We start from the raw sequence: 23210 nt of genomic DNA on the forward strand, positions 1-23210 counted from the left end.
CTTTCATTGGGTTGACGTTTTTGAAAATGTTACAAACTTGCTCTTTAGTAATCGCTAATTCTAAACAGTTGTTAACATTGACATCCTCAAGGGCTTGAGTCTTAGATAATTAAAATCTTTCCTGTCGAAGCGACAATAGAAATCATTTAACTCGTTGGCCAATGTTTTTCGTCTCTTGCAGCAAGATTATTTTTAATTTTGACTTGTGCTCCTGCCATTTTGTTCATGGTGCCCCACGCCTGTCTCATGTCACTTGTATTAATTGAGTCTTCCAGCTTGGTGGGGTAGTTTCTCCTCCCTTCCTCAAGAACGACGTTGAGATTTCGTTGAGCAATTTTCCTTGTCTGTCCATCGCCACTCATAAATGCTCTTTTCTTTTTGATTATTTCCCGTTTTATTTTTGCAGTGACCCATGGTTTATTGTTGGGGTATATCTTGATGCTCTTAGTGCTGACACACGTTTTCACAGAATTTGATGTAATTTGTCACTGCGTCGACCCATTCTTCCATATTTGAAGTGGTCTCCTTAATCAAATTCCAGTCAGTGCAGTCTAGACATCCCTGTAGTTTGAGAATATTGTCTTGAGTCCATTCTTGTACGTTTTTTTGAATGATTTTTCATTCTGTAAGTTTTGTACGGTAAGTAGGCAGCAGTTGTATTGTTTTGTGGTCCGATGATCCTAGTGGTGGCTTTTCACGAGATGTGAATGCTCCTTTGATGTTACAATAACATAAGTCCAGAGTTCTGTTCTCTCTTGTCGGACATGAAATGTGTTGATAGAATGTGGGTAGGTCAATCTTCAAGGTGCATTTATTAAAATCACCCAGTATAACTACTGGTGCGTCCGGTGACCTTGTCTGAAACTCATGCACTACGTCAGCGATGATTGCAGCTGCAACTTCCGTTTTGGCTGTAGGCGGAACATAAACCAGGACTATGTAAATAACACCAAAGTCTCGTGGCAAATAAAAAGGTCTCAATGAGAGCGCCAGTAGTTCTAGATCCGGACAGCACATTCTCTTTTTAACCGTGTAGTTGGTACAGTATTTGAGGTTGATGTACACACAAAGCCCCCCCCCCCCCCCACCTTTCTTCTTCTTAGACTCAGTTCTGTCAGATCTCACGCAAGAGAAACCATCAATAGCAATCAGGTTGTCGTTGTCATCCTCCTCTAACCATGTCTCAGTAAAAGCCAATAGACAACTTTCCCTAAATACGTGGTCGTAGCGTATATGGGCACAGATCTCATCCACTTTATTTCTTATTGAGCGGACGTTATGACCAGTGACAGGAAGAGGTTAACGTGTGACCCCGGCGAGATAACACAGCAGTGAGTGACGTGACAGGATGTGACGTTTCCTCACGTGTTGTTCCAGAAGATACTAGCAGTGTTTGTGCAACTTTAGAGAAGCGATTAGGGACTCTATATAAACCAGAGAGTTAATGTAAAAGTGAGTCGTCGGTACAGACGTCGTTACTATTGTCTACTGTGCGAGACAGTAGAAGAGAGATGTGTACGACTCGATGCAAGTTAACTAGGGTAGAGTTAACTGGAGTGGACTACTGTCGTTAAAGGAATTTTGTATATTTCTGCTTATGCCATTGAAGTAAAACCAAACCGTAATTAAATCAACGCAATATTTTCTGCTCTTAATGTTTCATGTCCATGGGCTCTTCACTGGTGAAAATATTTCATTTCTATTTAAACGAGAACCTATTGCTAGCTATAATCTCTTTTTCATTTTCGTCACCACATCATCAACAGCAAAAAAAAATATAAACTTCCAATGGAAAAACTTTAATACAGTATCATGTTTTACACGTTAGAATAGAGTCGATAGAGACAAAAATCCATATTTTCAATGGGCTTAGGCGACCCCTGGCAAATTATCATTCGACCCCCAAGGGGGTCGCGACCCACAGATTGAGAACCCCTGATCTATAGTATGCAGGTAAAAAATGGAAGATTATATCCAAACAGTTAAGATGAAATGCAGTCCCATTTTGTATCTAAGACACGTCTGAACGTCAAATTAAAAAGTCCAATACCGGTATTTACTTATTACTCGATTAGAAAGGAATCTAAAATAAATAAATAACATTGCTTATGTATTAAAACGACGCTGAAACTCTTGATTCCCCTCGATAGTTCACTTATAGGGGGGCCCTAAGTGGGTCATAGTCTGTCGCTGAAAAATGTGTGGGCTAGCTATATACTTCAGTAGGTGCGGTCCTCTTTCTGGAATTTCATTTTCGATTCCACTTGTTCGCTTTCAGTTTTAGTGGTAGATCGTTTTGGTTTCTTGTTATCTTGTAATGAGACGTGGTTTACAAGGGCCTACGTGTGGAGATAGATTTGAGATCAGTTCGACTGAAAGTGTTTGATTCAGAGATAGGTGGGAATCATGTCTGTGCCGACGAACGAATACAGGAGAGTCGCTCAAGACTTGGACAGTAGTAGGTAAGAGAAGCCTCATTATTAAACTGATGCTCAGTATAGATTGTGTGTGTGTGTGTAACGGTAATTATAATTATTTGTTTGCCTTCGCAATGCACATCTCTCTCTCTCTCTCATTTTCTTTCTTTCACTCTCTCTTTTCCCTCTTTGTTTACTAGCTCTTTATCTCTCCTTCACTTTCTCTTTCTTTCTTTTTCTCTCTCTCCCATTTACTTTCTCTTTCATTCACTTTCTTCTTCTCTCTTTCCTTTACTCTCTTTCCCTTACTCTCTTTCATTCACTTTCTTCTTCTCTCTTTCCTTTACTCTCTTTCCCTTACTCTCTTTCTTTCTCTTTCATTCACTTTCTTCTTCTCTCTTTCTTTTACTCTCTTTCCCTTACTCTCTTTCTTTCTCTTTCATTCACTTTCTTCTTCTCTCTTTCCTTTACTTTCTTTCCCTTACTCTCTTTCATTCACTTTCTTCTTCTCTCTTTCCTTTACTCTCTTTCCCTTACTCTCTTTCCTTTACTCTCTTTCCCTTACTCTCTTTCTTTCTCTTTCATTCACTTTCTTCTTCTCTCTTTCCTTTACTTTCTTTCCCTTACTCTCTTTCTTTCTCTTTCATTCACTTTCTTCTTCTCTCTTTCTTTTACTCTCTTTCCCTTACTCTCTTTCTTTCTCTTTCATTCACTTTCTTCTTCTCTCTTTCCTTTACTTTCTTTCCCTTACTCTCTTTCATTCACTTTCTTCTTCTCTCTTTCCTTTACTTTCTTTCCCTTACTCTCTTTCTTTCTCTTTCATTCACTTTCTTCTTCTCTCTTTCCTTTACTCTCTTTCCCTTACTCTCTTTATTTCTCTTTCATTCACTTTCTTCTTCTCTCTTTCTTTTACTCTCTTTCCCTTACTCTCTTTCTTTCTCTTTCATTCACTTTCTTCTTCTCTCTTTCCTTTACTTTCTTTCCCTTACTCTCTTTCATTCACTTTCTTCTTCTCTCTTTCCTTTACTCTCTTTCCCTCACTTTCTTTCTTTCTCTTTCATTCACTTTCTTCTTCTCTCTTTCCTTTACTTTCTTTCCCTCACTCTCTTTCTTTCTCTTTTATTCACTTTCTTCTTCTCTCTTTCTTTTACTTTCTTTCCCTTACTCTCTTTCTTTCTCTTTCATTCACTTTCTTCTTCTCTCTTTCCTTTACTTTCTTTCCCTCACTCTCTTTCTTTCTCTTTCATTCACTTTCTTCTTCTCTCTTTCTTTTACTTTCTTTCCCTTACTCTCTTTCTTTCTCTTTCATTCACTTTCTTCTTCTCTCTTTCCTTTACTTTCTTTCCCTCACTCTCTTTCTTTCTCTTTCATTCACTTTCTTCTTCTCTCTTTCCTTTACTTTCTTTCCCTTACTCTCTTTCTTTCTCTTTCATTCACTTTCTTCTCCTCTCTTTCTTTTTCTCTCCCTACTTTTTTGTCTCAAAACGTTTTAGTGAAAGCATTTGTCCAATACATCCTTATTATGTTTCGTTCATTTAAAGAGGATTGATTACACCCCAAGTAGTATCCACGTGTTGTCCTAGCCTTTAACTCTAATAATAAGTCTTGCACAGTTTCAACTTGACCCGAGATTGGGTGGGGGAGACATAACGCGTGCACAGTTTTTAACAGAGAGAGAGAGAGTTGATATGCTACTTATGTTGTTATAACTCTGGCGGAGACGTGGATAGGGCGATTGGACCTCATTCGCCAATCGTAAACAAACAATATTTAGTCACGTGATCATATTGATAAAAACAACGAAAAAAAAACTGTCACGTGACAGCCACTGTGTATTGAAATTAGATCGTAATTTGTATAGAAGAGATAGAGAACCATGTGGCAAAATGTTGTTTGTTTACGATTGGTGAATGAGGCCCATCACAGGCCAGCGCTAGACGGAGCGGTCAACCGTGACGAGGGGGGAGGGGAGACTACTGTGTGGGCACCATCGTTCCCGACCAAAGCTAATGCCCAGGCTCTCATCTGTTTTCTGTGAGATGGTCCATAGTCGCTGGCCGACGGAAGGAGGCCGTGGATTAGTTAGTATTTTCTAATTGTTGCAGGTTTAGTACCCTCACAAAGCGCGTCTAAGTCTGCACATTGTGTTTGTTGATAGTGCTTTATAAATTGCGATTCTATCGACAAACCTGTCACCGACAGACTATAACATTGGTTTGTGTTTGCTTGCCTAAATGTGTAGTGTAAGTTTGTGTGTGTGAATGGGTGGTGGTGGTGTGGGAAAACCAAGACTCGGTAATTGTATTCTACTTGACTATTTTTACTGCTGACGTGAACGCAAGTGGACTCGGTCCTGACCTGGCAAAGTCTTACAGTACATAGAGAATTGTATTTCATTGTGAACAGACAAACAAGTTCAGAAGTTACAAATCGTTAGATGCAACTATTTCAACACCACTTGAAACTCAGATGAACTTTTTAACATCACTTAGAGCTCGAATGATCTTTTTAAAATCAACTCAACGGATCTTTTTAAAAATCAACTCAACGGATCTTTTTAAAAATCAACTCAAAGGATCTTTTTAAAAATCAACTCAAAGGATCTTTTTAAAAATCAACTCAAAGGATCTTTTTAAAAATCAACTCAAAGGATCTTTTAAAAAATCAACTCAAAGGATCTTTTAAAAAATCAACTCAAAGGATCTTTTAAAAAATCAACTCAAAGGATCTTTTAAAAAATCAACTCAAATGTTCTTTTAACATCACTTGGAACTCAAATGATCTTTTCTCAACATCACTTAGTGCTCTAATGATCTTTTTTAACATCACTTGGTCTTCACTTATCTTTTCTTACTTTACTTAAAGCTGAAATGAAGTGTTTAACAGACATTTAAGTCCAAATAGTGATACTCTGTGACTAAGTCATGGGGATTGATGTGGTCGCTGGTAAAACTGCGTACTGTAGCAACTGCGCATTATTCGCAAAGTAAACCTTTGTGGTATTATTGCTAGTGTGTCGACGCATAGCTTTTTCCCCATCTTGAGCGGCTCTGTGACTTTAAATCCGCATACAGGAAGTGCCATAGCACAGAAACAGCGATGGTTAGGGTACTAAATGAGATACTCCGCAACTCTCACGTACCATTTCTTTCCATGCTAGGACCCATCCACAGAATTTGATAACTAAACCATGAGACATGTATAGCCCAATTCTCTAGCCCAATTCTCTGCCACTTTTGGTTTCTCAGAAATCGTCACGTAGTAACTTAGGTCCTACCTGACAATCGTCTAGTTAACGGGATGGTCGCCTGGTACTGTTTGTCGTGTGCATCTGCGAAATAAAACATCGCCATTCGCGTTGATATTGTTGTCATGCTTTGTTTAAACAGTTTAGTCTTCCTCGTACTTTGTAGTTGGGAGATTCTGTTTGTTAGCGTTTTTGGCGCTTTGGGAGTCTTTTTTTGGACGACACTGTTTCGTTCCTCGTTAGTGGGGGACCCAGGCTTTAGACTCCGCGTTTAGAGTCAAACGTGTTCGGGGGTGTTGACAGTAAACTCGTATGTAGAGTTGCCCTGAAGGCTTTATGGGTCGTACTTGGTCGTTAGCATTGTGGGCCCGTGTTGTATCTGTCTCGCCCCCAAGGTGCGCCTTTAGGTTACGATTCTCTCCTAATCAGGCCTTGTGTAAACACTGCTTAACACAACTTGACAATAAGAGTTCCAAACTAATGTGGTAGTAGAAAAGCAAATAAATAACAGCCGATTCTACACATTTGGTAACACGACTTTAAATGCTTTACTGTCAATCGCCGTACTGCCTTACTAAACTCTACTACTGTCTCTCTATCTCGTCCTGGACCGTACTCAGGGGTACTCCGGGCCGGCCTTAGGCCGATTCTATTGCTCCTAATTGGGGCTGCGACCGCCAGGGGCTCGCATTTTTGATTTAGCATATCACTACAAGTCATGACTCTTTTGATATTGTTACGATTCTCTCTCTTAATCAGGCCTTCCGTAAACACTGCTAAACACAACACAGTACATCTAACACTGTTAACACATCAAAAACCTGACAACAAGAGATCCAAATAATCTGTTACTTTAATAATGGTCAAATAAATAGCCAATATGACACAATTGGCAATACAATCAACTACTACAAGGTTAGACTGTATATCACTGTACTAAACTCATAAACTCTACTGTCTCTTCCTGGACTCGTACATTTCACTAGAGGACTGCACCGGGACCGGTTTCGTGGCCGACTAACAGTCTCGGTATCCGGTCCTGAACTGCATTGCTTTACACTCACTGTGTCTCTAATACAGGGAAGCTTATGATCAGATGACCATAACAGTGGTCATATTTGCGTGCAAAGTTCATGCCAGTACTGTCCCTTGCCCTTCGAAATAGCACCGCTAAACCGCATTGCTGGCCTGTGTTACAAATGTCAGCTGATCACACACAGTTAACCCTATTGCGTCGCGAATAGGGCTAGAACACTATCCTTTTAAAGATGTAGGACTTAAAAGGGTTAACATATTTAGAGTATCCTACGATTGACGTAAATTTAATTAAGCCACTGGCGCCTACTGCGTTCGAGTTGCTTCCTTTGCATGTTGATATAATGAATTTTAATATAATGATCTAATTAATAGTGATAGTTGTTATTGTAAAAAAATAAATTTGAAGGGACTCTCGTAAGCATTCATTAAATTGGACTCCGCAATTTGTAAGGCTGGCCCTGCTCGTACTGCGGCTTTGCACACTGTGTGTCTGGGCCCCCGAAGGCTTTCAGTCACATGATCATATTTGCATGTAGCGTTCACACCAGTACTGTCCCTTGTCCATCGACACAGCGCGCTGAATGGACCTCATTCACGAATCGTAAACAAACAACATTTAGTCACGTGATCATATTGATAAAACAACGAAAAAAAAAACTGTCACGTGACAGCCACTATGTATTAAAATTAGATCGTAATTTGTATAGAAGAGATAGAGAACCACGTGACAAAATGTTGTTTGTTTATGATTGGTGAATGAGGTCCATTATATTACTGACCTGGGTCACATATGTGAGCTAATCGCTCCCAGTTAACCCCATCGCGTTGCCAGTGCAGTAACAACAGTATGTTAGTCCATTAGCATTACTTGTTTGGCTTGGTTGATGTACTCTGTTACTAAACTGTCAGGGGGGCCCGGGTAGACAAGGCATAAAAATACCACGGCGACATAGTTCACTATGTACAAATATCGGCTTGGTAGTGTCATACAGCAAACCTTGTATCATTTGACTTGTGCTGATGGCTCGTATCTGTACCGTTCCTCATTTCCTACTGTGACAGGCCTTGCCCTAGTAGTTGTTGAAGACTGCTTGACTTCGACAGATTATTCTGGACATGTCTGAGCTTTATGCACGGGTTTATTCGATGTTACTTATCTAACAAGTAACAAGACCTGCACGTGTAACAAGTAGATGAGACATACGTCCGAACCGTTATACAAATACAGATGACTTTTAATATTGATAAGGCCACAGTCGAATCTCACCTAACACCAACTGACTTTATTTACATAAATAATCTAGAACCCAACTAAGTTGTGACGTCACTAAATGTCGCGTTCAAATTCAGTCAACTATGGTGCATCTCCATACAAACTAATAATACTAGCTAAGCGTCTCACACTGCTATAATTAGTCGGACTGTCGCAAGGGTTAGAAACTGGAGTATGTTGTGGACGGTTGTTGACGTGTAGCACCAAACTGCTGGTACACAACTAAACCACCGCAGGCGTATTATATCTTAATGGAATGTGAACAATGTTATATATTACTTTTACTACAATATAGACAAATTCAACTTGAGACGAAATGAAATAAATGTAGAAGACTTGTAATAATATATAATGGAATTCTGAAAAAAAAAAATCTAACCCTACTACATAATAAACGTCTTTTCAGTCTGGCGTTCTGGAATCGTCTGTCCTACCACTGACGATAATGCGCTTATCTTGCTTCATTCACACTGCATAGTTAACCTCTTCCCACCGTCACCAAACCCCATAACAATGATACAGAATTAACTCGAGCTGAACGAAGATAAAAAACTGAAGTAATTAAAATTGGCACAGGAAACAATCGTACGAAAAGTGGAGATTCATTCAGGGCCGGTCTTAGACCACTGCAACCTATGCGGCCGTAGCGGGCCCCGCACTTTCATAGGCCCCGCTCTAATTTTAGATGTATAATATTAAATTAAAGCATTATAACTCATATTACAAGTTTCACGCGGCTTCCTGATTTTCCACGGGCTCATGGAAATCTCCTAAAATATAGACAAAATTGTCATATTGGGGTGTCATTCAATTACTTGAGGTCAACAATTCACGAAGATAGATTGAGCAATTTGGCAATACTTGCTATTGCTTTTGAGAGTGATCTATGCTGGAAACAAAATTTTGATGGCTTCGCTACACGCAAGGCTCGTATAGTTACCTTGATTGAAGTATTGTACTTTGTAAAGAATGAATAAAATGAATTTTCACTTCTTATCCCTACCAGACTGGACCCCGCGCAATCCGTTTCGCATAGGGCCCCGCAATTGTTAGGACCGGCCCTGGATGCACTTACCACGAGCTGTCTAGTTAGTTCGTACTGTTTGAGACTTCTCTCTTTTTGATCTACGTGCCTTGAATGACCTATTCCCTTTGACCTACATGCCTTGAATGACCTATTCCCTTTGACCTACATGCCTTGAATGACCTATTCCTGCGAACTCCTTAATAACTAATGTTAATGTATGACAAAAAGTTGAAAGGGTAAAGTTCCCCTTTCAGACCTTGCGATCTATAGGGCAGTTGGTGTTAAGGTCATCTGTTTCTTTTGCCAACGGTTTACAAGCAGGGTGTCATGTGGCCAGCACAACGACCAACCGCCTTTACGTTCCCCAATTCAAGTCAGGTAACCATTAGAGTTGGGTAGGTGCCCTAAAAATATCGAAATTGAAAAAAAAAAATCTCAGTCTTCACCGAGATTCGAACCCATGACCCCAGGTACTGAATTTAAGCACTTTACCGCTCAGCCACCGCGTCCCCCATGTTTGACAACTTAAGTTTAAAAAAAAAAGCTAGTTGTGGCATTGTTAGTATCTCGCGCAACGCCTTGCTCTCAGACAGAGCTGCACTTCCTAACGAAATTCAGAACAACAAGCAGCTTTGGACATTTCTACTGCAGCCGACGCAAAACAAAACGCGATTCTGCTGCTCTTGTGCGTACATTCCACTGGCTCTTGTGCGTACATTCCTCTGGCTCCCTGTGCGTGCAAGAATCGATGACAAGGTGGGCCACATTCTATCGTCAGTCCAATATTAAATACCCTCTGGCAAGATCAACGTCTAATCTTTTGACTCTGGTCCGGACACAACAGAATGAGACAACTTATGATGTACCGGAAGCTCAAAATTGGAACCACGTGGAGTGTCCCCAGAGAATGTTTACCATGTCCTTCAAAAACTGCATTCTTTACCAAGAGGCCCAAACAAGACACTGGCCCCAAAACACCTCAATAGAAAGAAACCTATTTGGAGAGCTCCCTGCGCAGTTCATCTCATATATTGGTCTAGTCATCTGACCGCTCCAACATAAAAACGAGAACGAGGAAGAAGAAGAAGAAAATTCTCTCTTACCTTAGTGAACTGATGACTCCATGGACTCACCAATTCGTTTTTGTCCTTTTTCAGTGGATGGACTATAGGCTACGAACTCGCTCCCAATTGAGCTCTGCCAAACCACTGCCCTGTCATGTGGTATATCCTCTGGACTGTCCTCTGGTGATCTCATAAAGGCCCCCCCCCCCCCCCGCCATCCCCAATTAAATGTAATTATCTTCAGAATATGATAGAACATCTAAGCATGTAAAATATTTTAAGATAAGTTTGCCATTTTAATTCTCTTGCATAAGTTCTTGTTTTTTTGTTGTTGTTTTTTTTTTCCATAGAGCCTTGAGCCTACACTGTGTTTGTTAACCACACTCTGTACATTGAATGATTATTATTAGTAGGTTATCATTGCCGGAAGTGGTAATGGATGTAAGCTCTCCACTACCTATAAAATGCTTCCTAACGGCATGCGTCTCAAATAGCATCTGACAACCAGTTCTCACTAACAGGAGAAGGGGCAAAGGCGAGTAACTGGCGCCTTAACCAGTAAGCTTCGGGCAGGAGGGGCACGTTAGCCATGGCTGGCTACCCACCTAGGAGAAGGAAAACTCTGAATTCAAACCTCTGTTGCCTTGCAGCTATACCCAATCATGGGAAAGGCTTCGGGAGTCAACCCTGAAGAAAAATCAGGAGCTGGCGACCTTAAGGCAGTTTGCAACACCCAGTGCTACACTCTGGTAGAACCTGCCGCTGACCCCAAACTGTATCGGCACCTCCGTTCCTTTGGATACATCAGCTGCGTGGAGAGGGGGGAACTGATGTGTGGGCGACATCGTTCCGACCACAGCTAACGTCCAGGCATTCATCTCATTTCCATGAGATGATCCATAGCTGCTTCGCGACTGAAGGAGTCCATATTAGTAGTAACACTCCTTATTCCCTAGTGCTATTAGAGCATGGAATGGGTTGCCTGAGCTAGCCAGGAAAACCAGTGACTTGGCTGAATTTAAGTCATTGGTTAATATGCATGACAAAATGCATGACGCGTAGGACGTAATCATCTTCTTTTTTGAAGTAACGTCTGTATTATATAAGATAAGATAAGTATTATTTTAGTTTTTTTGGTCTTTCCATTGGATTTACTTCATCGCTGTGTTTTTGTATTGCTTAGAATTCTTTCAGGTGATCAGAAGAAATGTGACTTGTCAAATTAGCCTGAGAATATGAACCAAAGACATCTAGTTGAATAATGTTGAATTTTAATGATTGTCTTAAAGTTGCCTTGTCTGCCTGCAGTCCACAAGGAAAAAATCCTTACAATTATATCATGTTCTTTATTTATGTTTTTAACTAAAATTAAAAATGTAAGTGTTTTAAACATCCATTGTTTACTTTTATCTTTCTCCAGGTTACACAAAGTATTAGTAATAATCCATCTCACAGCATCTCTCATCGCTGTTGTTTTTAGTGTCAGTGCCTTCATTGTTGCCATGGTGAGCATGTCAAATAACAAAGAGTATAAAGAGGTCAGTAGATTTATAACTCTCAGATTTCTCTTTCTCTCCCTTTCTTTATTATTTCTTCTTATTACTTTCTCTTTATTCTTTTTTCTTTCTAGGCCTACTTACATAGACTTAGGTTTTCTCGCAAGCAAGCCAGCTCTCTAGTTATAGGTGGCCTCAACAGGCTCTTCCCACCTTTTGATAACAGATTATATGTCTTCTCAGAATGTGCGATGGAGACGCGGTGGCTGAGTAGTTAAGCTCTTGGCTTCTGAACCTGGGGTCCTTGGTTTGAATCTTGGTGAATACTGGTATTTTGAATTTCTGGATTTTCAGGGTGCCCCCTGAGTCCAACCAACTATTATGGGTACCTGACTTTAGTTGGGAAAGTAAAGTTGGTTGGATGTTGTGCTGGCCACATGACACCATGCTCATTAACCATAGGCCAAAGAAACAAATGAAAGGGAAATTTACTTTTTACAGAAGGTTCGATGCCATGCTAGACAAGGTCAGCCTCGTTTTCACTTTCATCATTTTGGTTTCGATGTTATGATCGACTTTGGTAAACATGCTCCGTCTTGTCTAAAGATATGTCCCACTTCTAAAGATATGTCCCGCCTCTAAAGATACGTCCCGCGAATTGGTCAGCACATTATTTAGTGGTCGAGTGCCTGTGTGGGAAAAGATTTCTCTGTTGGCGACTTGATCTTTCAATTTGTTGCTCCCTGGATCTTTTCCGCTATCGCTGCTAAGACATTTTTAGCCTCTTTTCAATCTTTATGGGTGACTTCCATGTCTTGCAAACATAGGGGACTCTTGGACAATGATTGTGTTAAGAAGGTGGACCTTGGTCTCCAGCCTGATTGTATTGTTTGCCCAGAATGGCTTAATTTTTTAGAAAGACGGCTCCTGCTTTCCCTATCTGACATGTAACTTCATGATATGCATCTCCATCACTTCTGATAAGGCTGCCCAGAGTAGTGCACAAAGGTTTTTGATCAGGCAGCCATATAAATTTCCAACATGGATGTTTTTGGCCGATTCAGTATTTTAAAAATTCTTTTTAACATGCTGATTTCTTACACTGTGGGTGGAAGTTGGTTTGGGCTGGATAGTTCTATGTCATAGGCCGGGTATGGCCTTCAGCTCATAGTTTGAGAATCACCGTTCTAAATGTTGTGTCTTACATTTGTGCATTGAAGATACTGAAAAATATCTTTGTCATTCTTAAGTGACAAGCATGCATCACTTGTCATGTTTATCATCATGGATGGCCTCCTGGTCAATTTGAATGGACTCTGGACTGTTGTTTGGTTGTCTCAATAGTCCCGGGCTCATACCCTGCCATCTTCATCGTCCTTCGGGCGGTTTTGTCTAGGATGTAGATTATCTTCAACTCTGAATATTTGAAACATGTAAAACATTTTGTAAACATTTTTACATCATATCAGTTGGGTTCCAGATTCAAATCCTGGTAAAGATTGGGATTTTTAATTTCAGGATCCTTAGGACCCTGCTGAGTCCTTTCAGCTCTAATGGGCACCTGACGTTAGTTGGGAAAAAGTAAAGGTCATTGTGCTGGCCACACGATACCCTCGATAACCATGGGTCTCAGATACAGATGACATCATTTGCCTTATGGACAACATGTTTTGAAAGGGGAACTTTACTTTTGTTTTTTAGTCTTAATTATGCTAGAACAATTTCGTACAAGTGCTCCTTATTCCTTAGACAATGTAGTGGGTTGCATTAATCAGCCATGAAAACCAATGTCTCGGCAGATAGTAGCTATTTCACCACAGTCTGTATGGCTAGATTTGCGCATGAAATACTTATGGTATAATTATCTTATTTTTTTTCAAGAAACGTCTGTAATATATAAGATAATTAAGAAACAGATGAGCTTTACATCTCTGCCCATATAAATTGCAAGCTCTGAAAAGGTTTCCAACTCTTTAATGTTAATAAACAAATTTATTTTTTGGGGGGTTTGTATGCGTGTGGGGAGTGAGGCAGGTGCTCCTTACAGGTTTCTGCATCTGCCTTATGGTAGAGTGCCCAAGCCTCTGTTTATTGCAGGCATATGTATTTACTCCCTCTGCATATTTCCCCCCCCCCCCTGTTATCTAACTAGTGTTCTTGTATCTGATATTTTAAGGTGCCCACTTTTAGGTTTACTGCAAACACGCAAGTTATCTAGGGATAAATGTTGAAGAAGACACCTTTGTCATGTTGCATGCAGTCTGGAATGTCAACTCAATGATCCCTGGTTTTATCCCTGCCCGCAGACATCTTCCTCCATCCTTTGGGACATTGAGGCCTGGATGTAAGAATCTTCAATTCTGATTGTAAAATAAAACAAAGCAATAGCTTATGCACTTTTTTTTTTTGTTTCAGGATGTGAACATTGAACAAATGAAGAATGAAATACAGCTGACATCATCAGAGATAAAGAAGGTAAGAACTGGAGTTGGACTAGTCAAAGCAGTAAGATGGTTAAATCAAATTAAATGTGAACTGTGCTTTAGACATGCTTTGTGGGATAGTCACATCCTGAATCCTATCACATTCACCTTTTCCAGAAATCCTCATGATGGGTTTTACATCATATTAAAGTTAAGTTCCCCCTTTCAGACCTTGCGATCTATGGGGCAAATGATGTTAAGGTCATCTGTCTCTATGGCCAACGGTTAACGAGCAGGTTGTCATGTGGCCAGCACAACGACCAAACGCCTTTACGTTTCCAAACTAAAGTCAGGTACCCATTAGAGTTGGGTGGACTCATGGGCGCCCTAAAAATCCTGAAATTCAAAATCCCAGTCTTCACTAGGATTCGAACCCAGGACCTCAGGTTTGAAAGCCAAGCGCTTAACCATTTGACCACTGCGCCCCCTGTTTTACATCATATAGTTGGATAGAAATCCAGACCTCCATCAATAAGCACCTAGGGAATGTGCACCTTTATTGAAATTTTAAAGGGGGGGGGGGTATTTTCTACTTTTTCATCATTTCTAGGATCCTGAAACCCCTCACAGGTTTTGGAGTAGAGTTTTCCTTCTCCTAGATGGGTTGCATTATCAAGACTGACATGCCCCCATCAACATGAAGCAAACTGGTTTTGAGGCACTAGTGGTCCGTCTTTCATTTCTTCTCCTGTCATAATGTAGGAATAGGTTCCGCCAATTTATTGGGACTATCTTGTGGTACAATCATTAGTAGCATTTCTTGGGAAGTGATACCCATTCCCCACTTTTACCTTCGACATTGACAGTCCTTAAAATTATGGACAAGATTGATAAGCTGGATGTGTGATTGTAAAAGGTTTTTATTGCATTTATATATGTGTATGTATGTTGTGTCTGTGTGTGTGTTTGTTTGTTTATGTGTAGTCTCTCTTGTTCTACTGTTCAGTATGCTCACGTGTTCGCATGTTTTTCTCAAGTCTGTTATTAGTGTGTATTAGAGTCTCCTGTTAGTTTTTTCACTTTTCTTGTCATGTCAATAAAATGGAGTTGTAACTTAAACATCATTCTTGTTATGACATCATAATTGATAATATAACTGTTTTAAAAAAAGAATCAAGCTAGCCTTTCATTTAGTCACTCGTCTATCTTAATTAATCAATTTTATTACGTACCAGATATGTTTGCGCTAAGTATAAAAAAGTGAATGTATAAAGTTAAAGTATAAAAAAGTTAATTTATAAAGTTAAAGTATAAAAAAGTTAATTTATAAAGTTAAAGTATAAAAAAGTTAATTTATAAAGTTAAAGTATAAAAAACTGAATGTAAGGGAGTTCCTAGATTTCTTAGAGATGTGTTTTGTATCAAATAAAGTTATATTTTCAAGTAAAGTGTTTTATATTTCTTAGTTGTGTTTATGAATGCTGGCATTTGGATGGTATCATTGTTTACATAATTTATAGAGCTTTTAACAAATCTTGCAATGTTGCATATACAAATAATAAAAAAAAAAGAAAAACAATAAATATGTCCACCTAAAATATACATTTTTTAGTTTATTGACCATATGGTGAAAAAGAAAAATATGAATTTAGCAATGTGAATAAAAAATTAAAATCATTTCAATAAAAAATTTTATTATTCGATGAATATACAGTTTAAAGCATTTTTTAAAATATTGTTTTATAACCAGATATAAACAATATAATTCCTTTGCAAGAAATTGTATTTTTCTGTATTTTGAATCATCAAATTTTCTCTTCCTGTCAAAGCTTCTGGAGCGCATCATGTTATTGCAAATTCTTTCTCATCTTGAACAGTACTGTCTGTTGGAAGAATTTCATCCTGCATATAGGAAGTGTCATAGCACAGCACATTCTCATATTTCTCTTGTGTTTGTAATAGAATTAGTCTAAGGGCCCTTGTACCTTAGCAAACTGATCACTCCATTTGTCCCCCAGAGAGCCCTGCGCTCAATGGACTCAACGCTTCTAGTGTTGCCACGTATCTCCCTCAAAAGCTACGGTCTGCTGGCTTTTTCAGTGCACGGACCAAAGGTTTGGAATTCACTCCCTGTTGATCTCAGACAGACAACATGCTTGACTACATTCAAGCAGAACATTAAGACCTATCTGTTTAAAACTTTTTAAGATTAGTTTGTCATTTTAGCTCTCGTGTTTATGCTTTGAGCCTAAATTTTGTTTGTTCGCAGTGTTCTATAAATTAAATTATTATTATTATTTTCAGTTGATAGATAGAGTAGAGAAAGGTAAACACTTATTTTTTTTTTAAATATAATAATAATAATAATAATTTTAATAATTGAAAAAGTGACTATGTATGTTAACTAAAATAACAATATACCCTGTTGTGACACCAGTGAAGGGGATAGTGCTTGATAACTGACCTTGCAGACATTAATAAGGCCCTAAACATCACTAGGAAGATTCTCGTTGCCTGTCATAGGGCAGTACTGCTACATCAATAGAAAATTCACCAGAGACACTTTAGGGGACTCCAATGAATTTTTTACCTATAACAACTCTAGACCCTGGCAGAACTAGAAAATGAAGAAAGTCAAGAAACCATTAAGAAACTTGAACAGACACAAAATAGAACAGTGAGATTCACAACAAACATATATTCACTTTTGACTAGAGTAACACCCTTAGTAAAATCACTAAATTTAAAAAACCTTGTGGATAGAAGACTTAAAAGTAAAGTAGCAATTATACATAAAACACTGAACCATAATCTTCACATACAAAAACAAAACCTAATAAAATACTCAGAAAGATAAAGGCACAATCCACAATCCATATGCTAGGACAAATTGGTACAAGTGCTCCTTCTTCTCTAGTGCTATTAGAGCATGGAATGGGTTGCCTGAGCCAGTCAAAAAAAACAATGACTTGGCAGAATTTAAGAAATTGTTAACATGCTTGACGCGTAGGACTTAATCATCTTCTTTTTTTGAAGTAATGTCTGCATTTGTATTTCATAAGATAAGAATATCATTTAATTTTCATAATAATCATAGTTATTAGGTTTTAAAATTTACATATTATATTAGTACTAATTTTCTTTGATCATATTTGAAATTTTAAATGTTTTATTCTTAGCATCCTAAAAGTTTGTATACTAATAAGATTTACAGAGCCATCCTACAATCAATGGCTCTGTAGAAAATAAATTTTCCATCCTATAATCAATGGCTCCATAGAAAATAAATTGCTAATCTACATTAATTTTATTTTTATTTCATCAATCAAATAGTTTACATATTTTCATTTCATATTGATTTCCTTGGTCTATTTTTGACTCAGAAATATTTCTCTATAACCTTTATATATCCACTTTAAGAAATGTCCAAATTACTTTATATATTTCTCTTGGGTTTGTAATATCCTTCAATCCGGTTAAAAAAAACGTCTAGATACTTCTAGCATTATTCTTTAGAAATGTAGAAATTGCTTCTTTTTTTTTTCAGAGCGTGTCAACAAACAGAAGAATGTTAGTGTACCTTCTGGCAAGTCTCTCTCTGTTCTTCCAAATGCCCACATTGGATTTAAACTATCTGAGGGAAAATCTGGTAAGTAAAACTTAAGTCTGTCTCATCAGTGTTGGGTTGAAAAGTCTCTCTCTGTTCTTCCAAATGCCCACATTGGATTTAAACTATCTGAGGAAAAATCTGGTAAGTAAAACTTAAGTCTGTCTCATCAGTGTTGGGTTGAAAGTACCTTAAAGTGCTTCCCGAAGTGCTGTACAGATCAACTCAGGTGCCAGTTGGCCCTCACTGACATTTGAAAACTGCTGGCATGAAACGGCCTATGACATTGACAGTGGCAGAGCTCTCGCAAATGTCACAGGACACACATTTGAAACCCAAAAAAAGAAAAGCCATTGCCTAATACAAGCTCTGATGAAGGAAAAAAAAAGAGAACTCAAATAGATCTTCTTTGAACAATGGCTTTGTCTGCACTGGATATGGCAAAATAGGAAGGTCACAACTGGGTCTGCCAAGTCATGTGAAATACGACACCAGCACACATGCACGTGGTGTAAATCGGGGTCACATCCAAGAACACTAAAGTACCAAATCAAGTCACCTATTTTGTCATGTGATTATCAATAGCAGGCTTCACTCTTGCACACATCCTATGATGCTGCTAATCTTTAACAATATCAGGTATTTGCTCTCTCTACCAAGAGGCCGGTATAAGACACTGGCCCCAAATCACCCCAACAGAAAGAAAACTATATGGAGAGCTCCCTGATTTGGAAACCACTGCGCAGTTCATCTCATGTATTGGTCTAGTCATATGAACACTCCAACATAACAATGAGAACGATGAAGAAGAAGAAGGTATTTACCGTTCCTTTGGACACAGAGTGAAGAGGGTGGAACTGCTGTGTGGGGCTCCATCTCGTTCCCAGCCCTTACCACCCTATAATGAAAAGGTGGAAAGAGATGGTGAAGAAGAAAGCTTTGGACGGCTAAAAAGTAATGATTTTAATTCTGGTGGGATGCGCTGCCGAGAGGCTAAGTGCAATTGAACTTGGCTTGGCTTCCTATCAAGGGGACTCAAGGTTTGACACCGAACTCAAGCAGAGTTATGTTTGAAGCACCTAAAGACAGCACGGAAAACCTACTCCCTCCCCCCCTATGATCCAAAACTGAGATTGAACCTTACTGCTTCGAGCATGCTATAAGCATAAAAGCTATTTTTAAAAATTCTGGAAGACAAGCAAACCCCCCCAAAAAAATATTTGGTTTCTCTACCACCACAGCAAGTGCCACCTTTGCCTGTGTTGTATATATGGGGGTGGGGATGTTTCTGCCTGAAGGAGGCCAACAAAGTTTTTGGTCTGACTATAATTTAAACATTTGTTAATGACTTTGTTAGTTGCTCTCTGAATGTATATATACACCTGCACACACATTAGCTTCAGTGTTTGTTTTCGAGCATACAAAATATAAGCAAACAATGATTTGTAATTCTCATTCCAGGAAGACCAGAATTCAACAACCACCATCCTGAGAAGTTAAGATTAGATGAGCAGAGTGCAGGAAGTTATCATAATGGTCTCCATGTGTCTGTTGGCGGGATTAAAATATTAAGTACTGGTTAGTACCTTTAAAACTAATTTACTTGTTACTTTATCATCTAATTTTTTTTTTTGTAGATGTTAAGAGTTTGAGTTAAATGGTGAAACATAGATTTGAGCTAATTCTTACGGTTTATCATGTCAATCATCAGTCATTTAAACATTAGTGCTATTAACAAACAAATAATTGTCACGGGTCATCTTGTGGGAACCACAACCTTCATGCTGCTAAGGTCTGTGTGCTTCTGGAATGCATAATGAAGTATGGTGATAGAATAGTGAAGCACATTGAAGTTTGGTGACTGTAAAGTGAGGTAGACTGAAGTATGTTGTTTGTACATTGAACTATGGTGATTGTAAATTAAGTACAGTGAAGTATGGTGCTTGTAGATTCAAGTACAGTGAAGTATGGTGCTTGTGCATTCAAGTACAGTGAAGTATGGTGCTTGTACAGTAAAGTATGGAGGCATAGTGGCTGAGCGGCAAAGCACTTGGCTTCCAAACAATGGGTAATGAGTTCAAATTCTGGTGAAGACTGGAATTTTTAATTTCGGGATCTTTAGGCGCCTCAGAGTCACATGACACCCTTGTTAACCTTTGGGCCACAGATACACACTACCTTTACATCATCTGCCACATAAATCACAAGGTCTGAAAGGAGAACTTACAGTAAAGTATGGTGATTGTACAGTTCTGAAATGTAACTTGTGTACAGTGTCTTTTTTACTATTAAAGTTTTATATGCAGCTTGAATTGGCGATGTCAAGTTCGTTAAGATGATTGTTTCTATGATTCCTACGAAGAGATTAAGCCAAAAAGTTGAGAAACTCAACAATATTATACAGTTTGTAAACAGAATAAAGCATATGTGTAATGTGCAACTTTATAATTTTCTACTAAGTGAATACATTAAAACACCATAATTAATTATTGCCAATTCAGTAACTTTCCTTCTGCATTCTTCATGAGCAAAAATAATTTTGATTTAAATTCAACATGTATATATATCTTGAATGACAGTTTCTGAAGCTTCTAGGCAATTTCTAGTCGTTTCAGCATTTTCTCTTCCAGCACTCGTTCAAGCTAGCCTAACTTTGTGACTGTGGCATGCCATGTAGAGTAATCCTCTGCTCAAACTTCCATCACTTAGATGTGACCAAATCTTAAAAGTGATTTTATCTTTTATACCACCTGCTAAATATACAATGCACAGTGACGAGTAGTTAACTACTTGGCTTCCAAACCTTGGGTCCTGGATTTGAATCTCACTGTAGACTGGGATTTTGAATTTTGGGATTTTTAGGGCACCCCTGAGTCCGCCCAACTATAATGGGTACCTGACTTAAGTTGGAGAAAGTAAAGGCAGTTGGTAGTTGTGCTGGCCACATGACACCCTGCTCGTTAACCATTGGCCAAAGAATAAGATGGCCTTAAAATTATCTGCCCTATAGATCACAAGAGGAAGTTTTAAACATACAATACATTTCTTCTACTTCTTCTTTGTTCTCATTTTACATGTCAGAGGGTTGAGATCAGTAATCCTATATCTGAGATGAACCTCGCAGTGGTGTCCAGAGAGGCAGTTTTCAGTATAGTTTTTCTTCTGTAAGAGGATTTTGAGGCCAGTGTCTTGTTCAGGCCTCTTGATATAGTATTCAGCTTTGAAGGACAATACTAAATATATCATGTGATGTTGCTTGTTCAGGCTGTCTTGAGGTCAACTATGGATGACTGTTGAATTTCAACCAATTACTCTGCAAGCGTTTGGGTGTAATTGTTCGGGTGTATTCCGTGTAGTTGAACAACAAGCCAGATAAACAATAAACATCGGTTTTAACTAGTGAAGAGATGTAGTCAACACTGATGAACAACTTCACATAGATTTATTCTAATAAAGGCCACAGTAGAAGTCTCTGTCACTAAACACGTCGTTACCCTGGAGTATTCTATCGCTAACTGATTTTCCGGTCTCTAACCCAACATATCCCAAACGTCACTAGTCCCGTTCAATATGCGTCTTCTATGGTGCGTCGCTAAATAACTAAACTATAAATAAGGTCTAACAATCAATAGGTTTTCTGTCTTAGGTACATTCCATTTGCTTATTATATTCATGCCACCAGTCAAGACCTTTTTTTGTAAAATATCTAATTTGCTGTTTGCAGAGGCTTTGTGTTGGATTTTATTCATGGCTTCAGAATGTTTGTCCTTTTCTAACTACAACTAAGAATTTACACAGCAGTAGCCTAAGTATGCAGTAAATATAAATGTTGTTTTTTCTTCTTCAGGTTTGTACTACGTATACAGTAGTATAACCTACAAACTTACAGATGTCTCTTGTTTGGATCTGACTTTCCAAGTAAGCTAATTGGTCTGATGGTCATGTGATATGCTCTCATAATAATGGTGTGATGGTTTTCGCTCATCTCAATTCCCAGCTGCCTTGCTGGAATTTTGGGCAAAGATGTAAATATCTTCAAATCTGAAGGAACATCCGAAAACCAACAAAACAATTTTGTCATTACATTTACACATTTGATTCTGAATGAAAAACTTTTTCTTATTAATTTGACTTTTATGCCTTTCAAATTTTTTTCCTTTGGGGGAAATAGTGGAGAACTTGAGTTAGGATTTCATTCCATATTTCTTATCTTCTAAATTACATGTGCCTGTCCTGAAAGGGGTGCTTTTTTTTTTTCCTATTAAAAAAGTCACATTAACTAAAAAGACTTAGAAAAAAAATGAATATGAAGAGGTGTAATACATTCTGTAATAAAAAATCTCATGCTAATCCTCTTGTTTTCAGACTTGGTTCCACTATGTGCAAAAAACTAGTACGGGTGAGTACCCAACGAATGGAGTTTTGTTGAGAACCGTGCACACATGTAGTGATCAGCAGTTGTCAGGGTCTGGTGAATCTAAATTTATAGGTTGGTATTTTCTTTTCAGCTCCTTCTGGTTTCTAGAATGGAGTATACAAGTTGAGATTAGACTTATTATTTATGTATTATTTCGGCTACTAAAATAATAACATCCTCCAAAAAATGCATCGTAAATGGCAGTTTAGTTTAGTAGATAGATTTAAATTGAACACAGTGGAGACATGAGCATGCTCATATTTTTAATTAGGTTGAATTGTTAAGTATTTATTTTTGGTGGTATTTAAAATGGAGTAACTTAGTTACCTAAAGTGTGTTGGAAAAAAAATTAAGATTTTGTTGTTTACATACCTAGTTATTAAAATGATAGGCCAAGGAACTAGAGAAGTTAAGATGTATGTACAGACTAATATGCAAACTTTGGCGAAGCTGTTTTGGTGCTAGAAGTTCTCATAATAATTGTTAAAAAAACGCACAATGATTTATAATAACAGTCATCTTTTCCTGCTACTGTACTATAGTAAATGAAGTAGACATTCTAAAATTTGTAACAAAGGTTTAGACAATTCATCAGTAGTTATTGCAAACCCACTAAAAACTATAATGCTAAGCAACATAAGAATGATTCCACAACTATCTTAAATCCCAAAATCTAATGGGCAAACACAGCTCTTCAAATAAAATATTACATATCAGCACAAACACACATACATAACATAGATATATATCATTTCTTTTCAAAGACATAATCATATATTTAGATATATATATATATATATACTTATATAATGTGTCTAAAACATTTAATGCCAAAATGGCCATGCCAAAACGACCAAAACATCTGCACTGCGTTTAAAAAGACTTCTTACTTATAATTAGATTACATTTCGTTGTAGGAGAGCTATTAGAGTAGATATTATACAAAAATGTACTGGTCATAATAAAAGCTGAAATGCTTTAAGAGTTTCTTTGCTGTTTGTAATTACCATAAAATAACAGACCTTAAGGATTGACTTGCTGGTCTGGCAAAGAGAAATATTCAGAATGCTAAGCTGATAGTAAGTTCATCCAGGCTCAGCAAGTTGCTGAAAAGGTTGTGTGGTTTATTATTGGAAAACTTTTTAGTACCATTAGGAACAATCACCATAATACTGGTTTCACATTAGTTCTGTGGACTTTT

The 23210-nt window shown here is 38.1% G+C and overlaps 1 protein-coding gene across 3 annotated transcripts in view; it reads left to right on the forward strand.

The window, feature by feature from the left end:
* LOC106062944 (uncharacterized) overlaps positions 1 to 23210 on the forward strand; it is a 56956-nt gene that overhangs the window by 30636 nt on the left and 3110 nt on the right. For 2 of the 3 annotated variants that reach the window (XM_056016999.1, XM_056016998.1), the window contains 7 exons: positions 11487 to 11604; positions 13978 to 14037; positions 16290 to 16311; positions 17533 to 17634; positions 19054 to 19170; positions 21440 to 21510; positions 21958 to 22081. In XM_056016999.1, coding sequence (XP_055872974.1) covers positions 11487 to 11604; positions 13978 to 14037; positions 16290 to 16311; positions 17533 to 17634; positions 19054 to 19170; positions 21440 to 21510; positions 21958 to 22081 — 614 coding nt within the window. Of the gene's footprint in view, positions 1 to 2245; positions 2463 to 11486; positions 11605 to 13977; positions 14038 to 16289; positions 16312 to 17532; positions 17635 to 19053; positions 19171 to 21439; positions 21511 to 21957; positions 22082 to 23210 lie in introns of those variants that run through there. The other variant, XM_056016997.1, reaches the window with a different exon arrangement.

Source organism: Biomphalaria glabrata, chromosome 18 (assembly GCF_947242115.1).
Source record: "Biomphalaria glabrata chromosome 18, xgBioGlab47.1, whole genome shotgun sequence".
NCBI lineage: Eukaryota > Metazoa > Mollusca > Gastropoda > Planorbidae > Biomphalaria > Biomphalaria glabrata.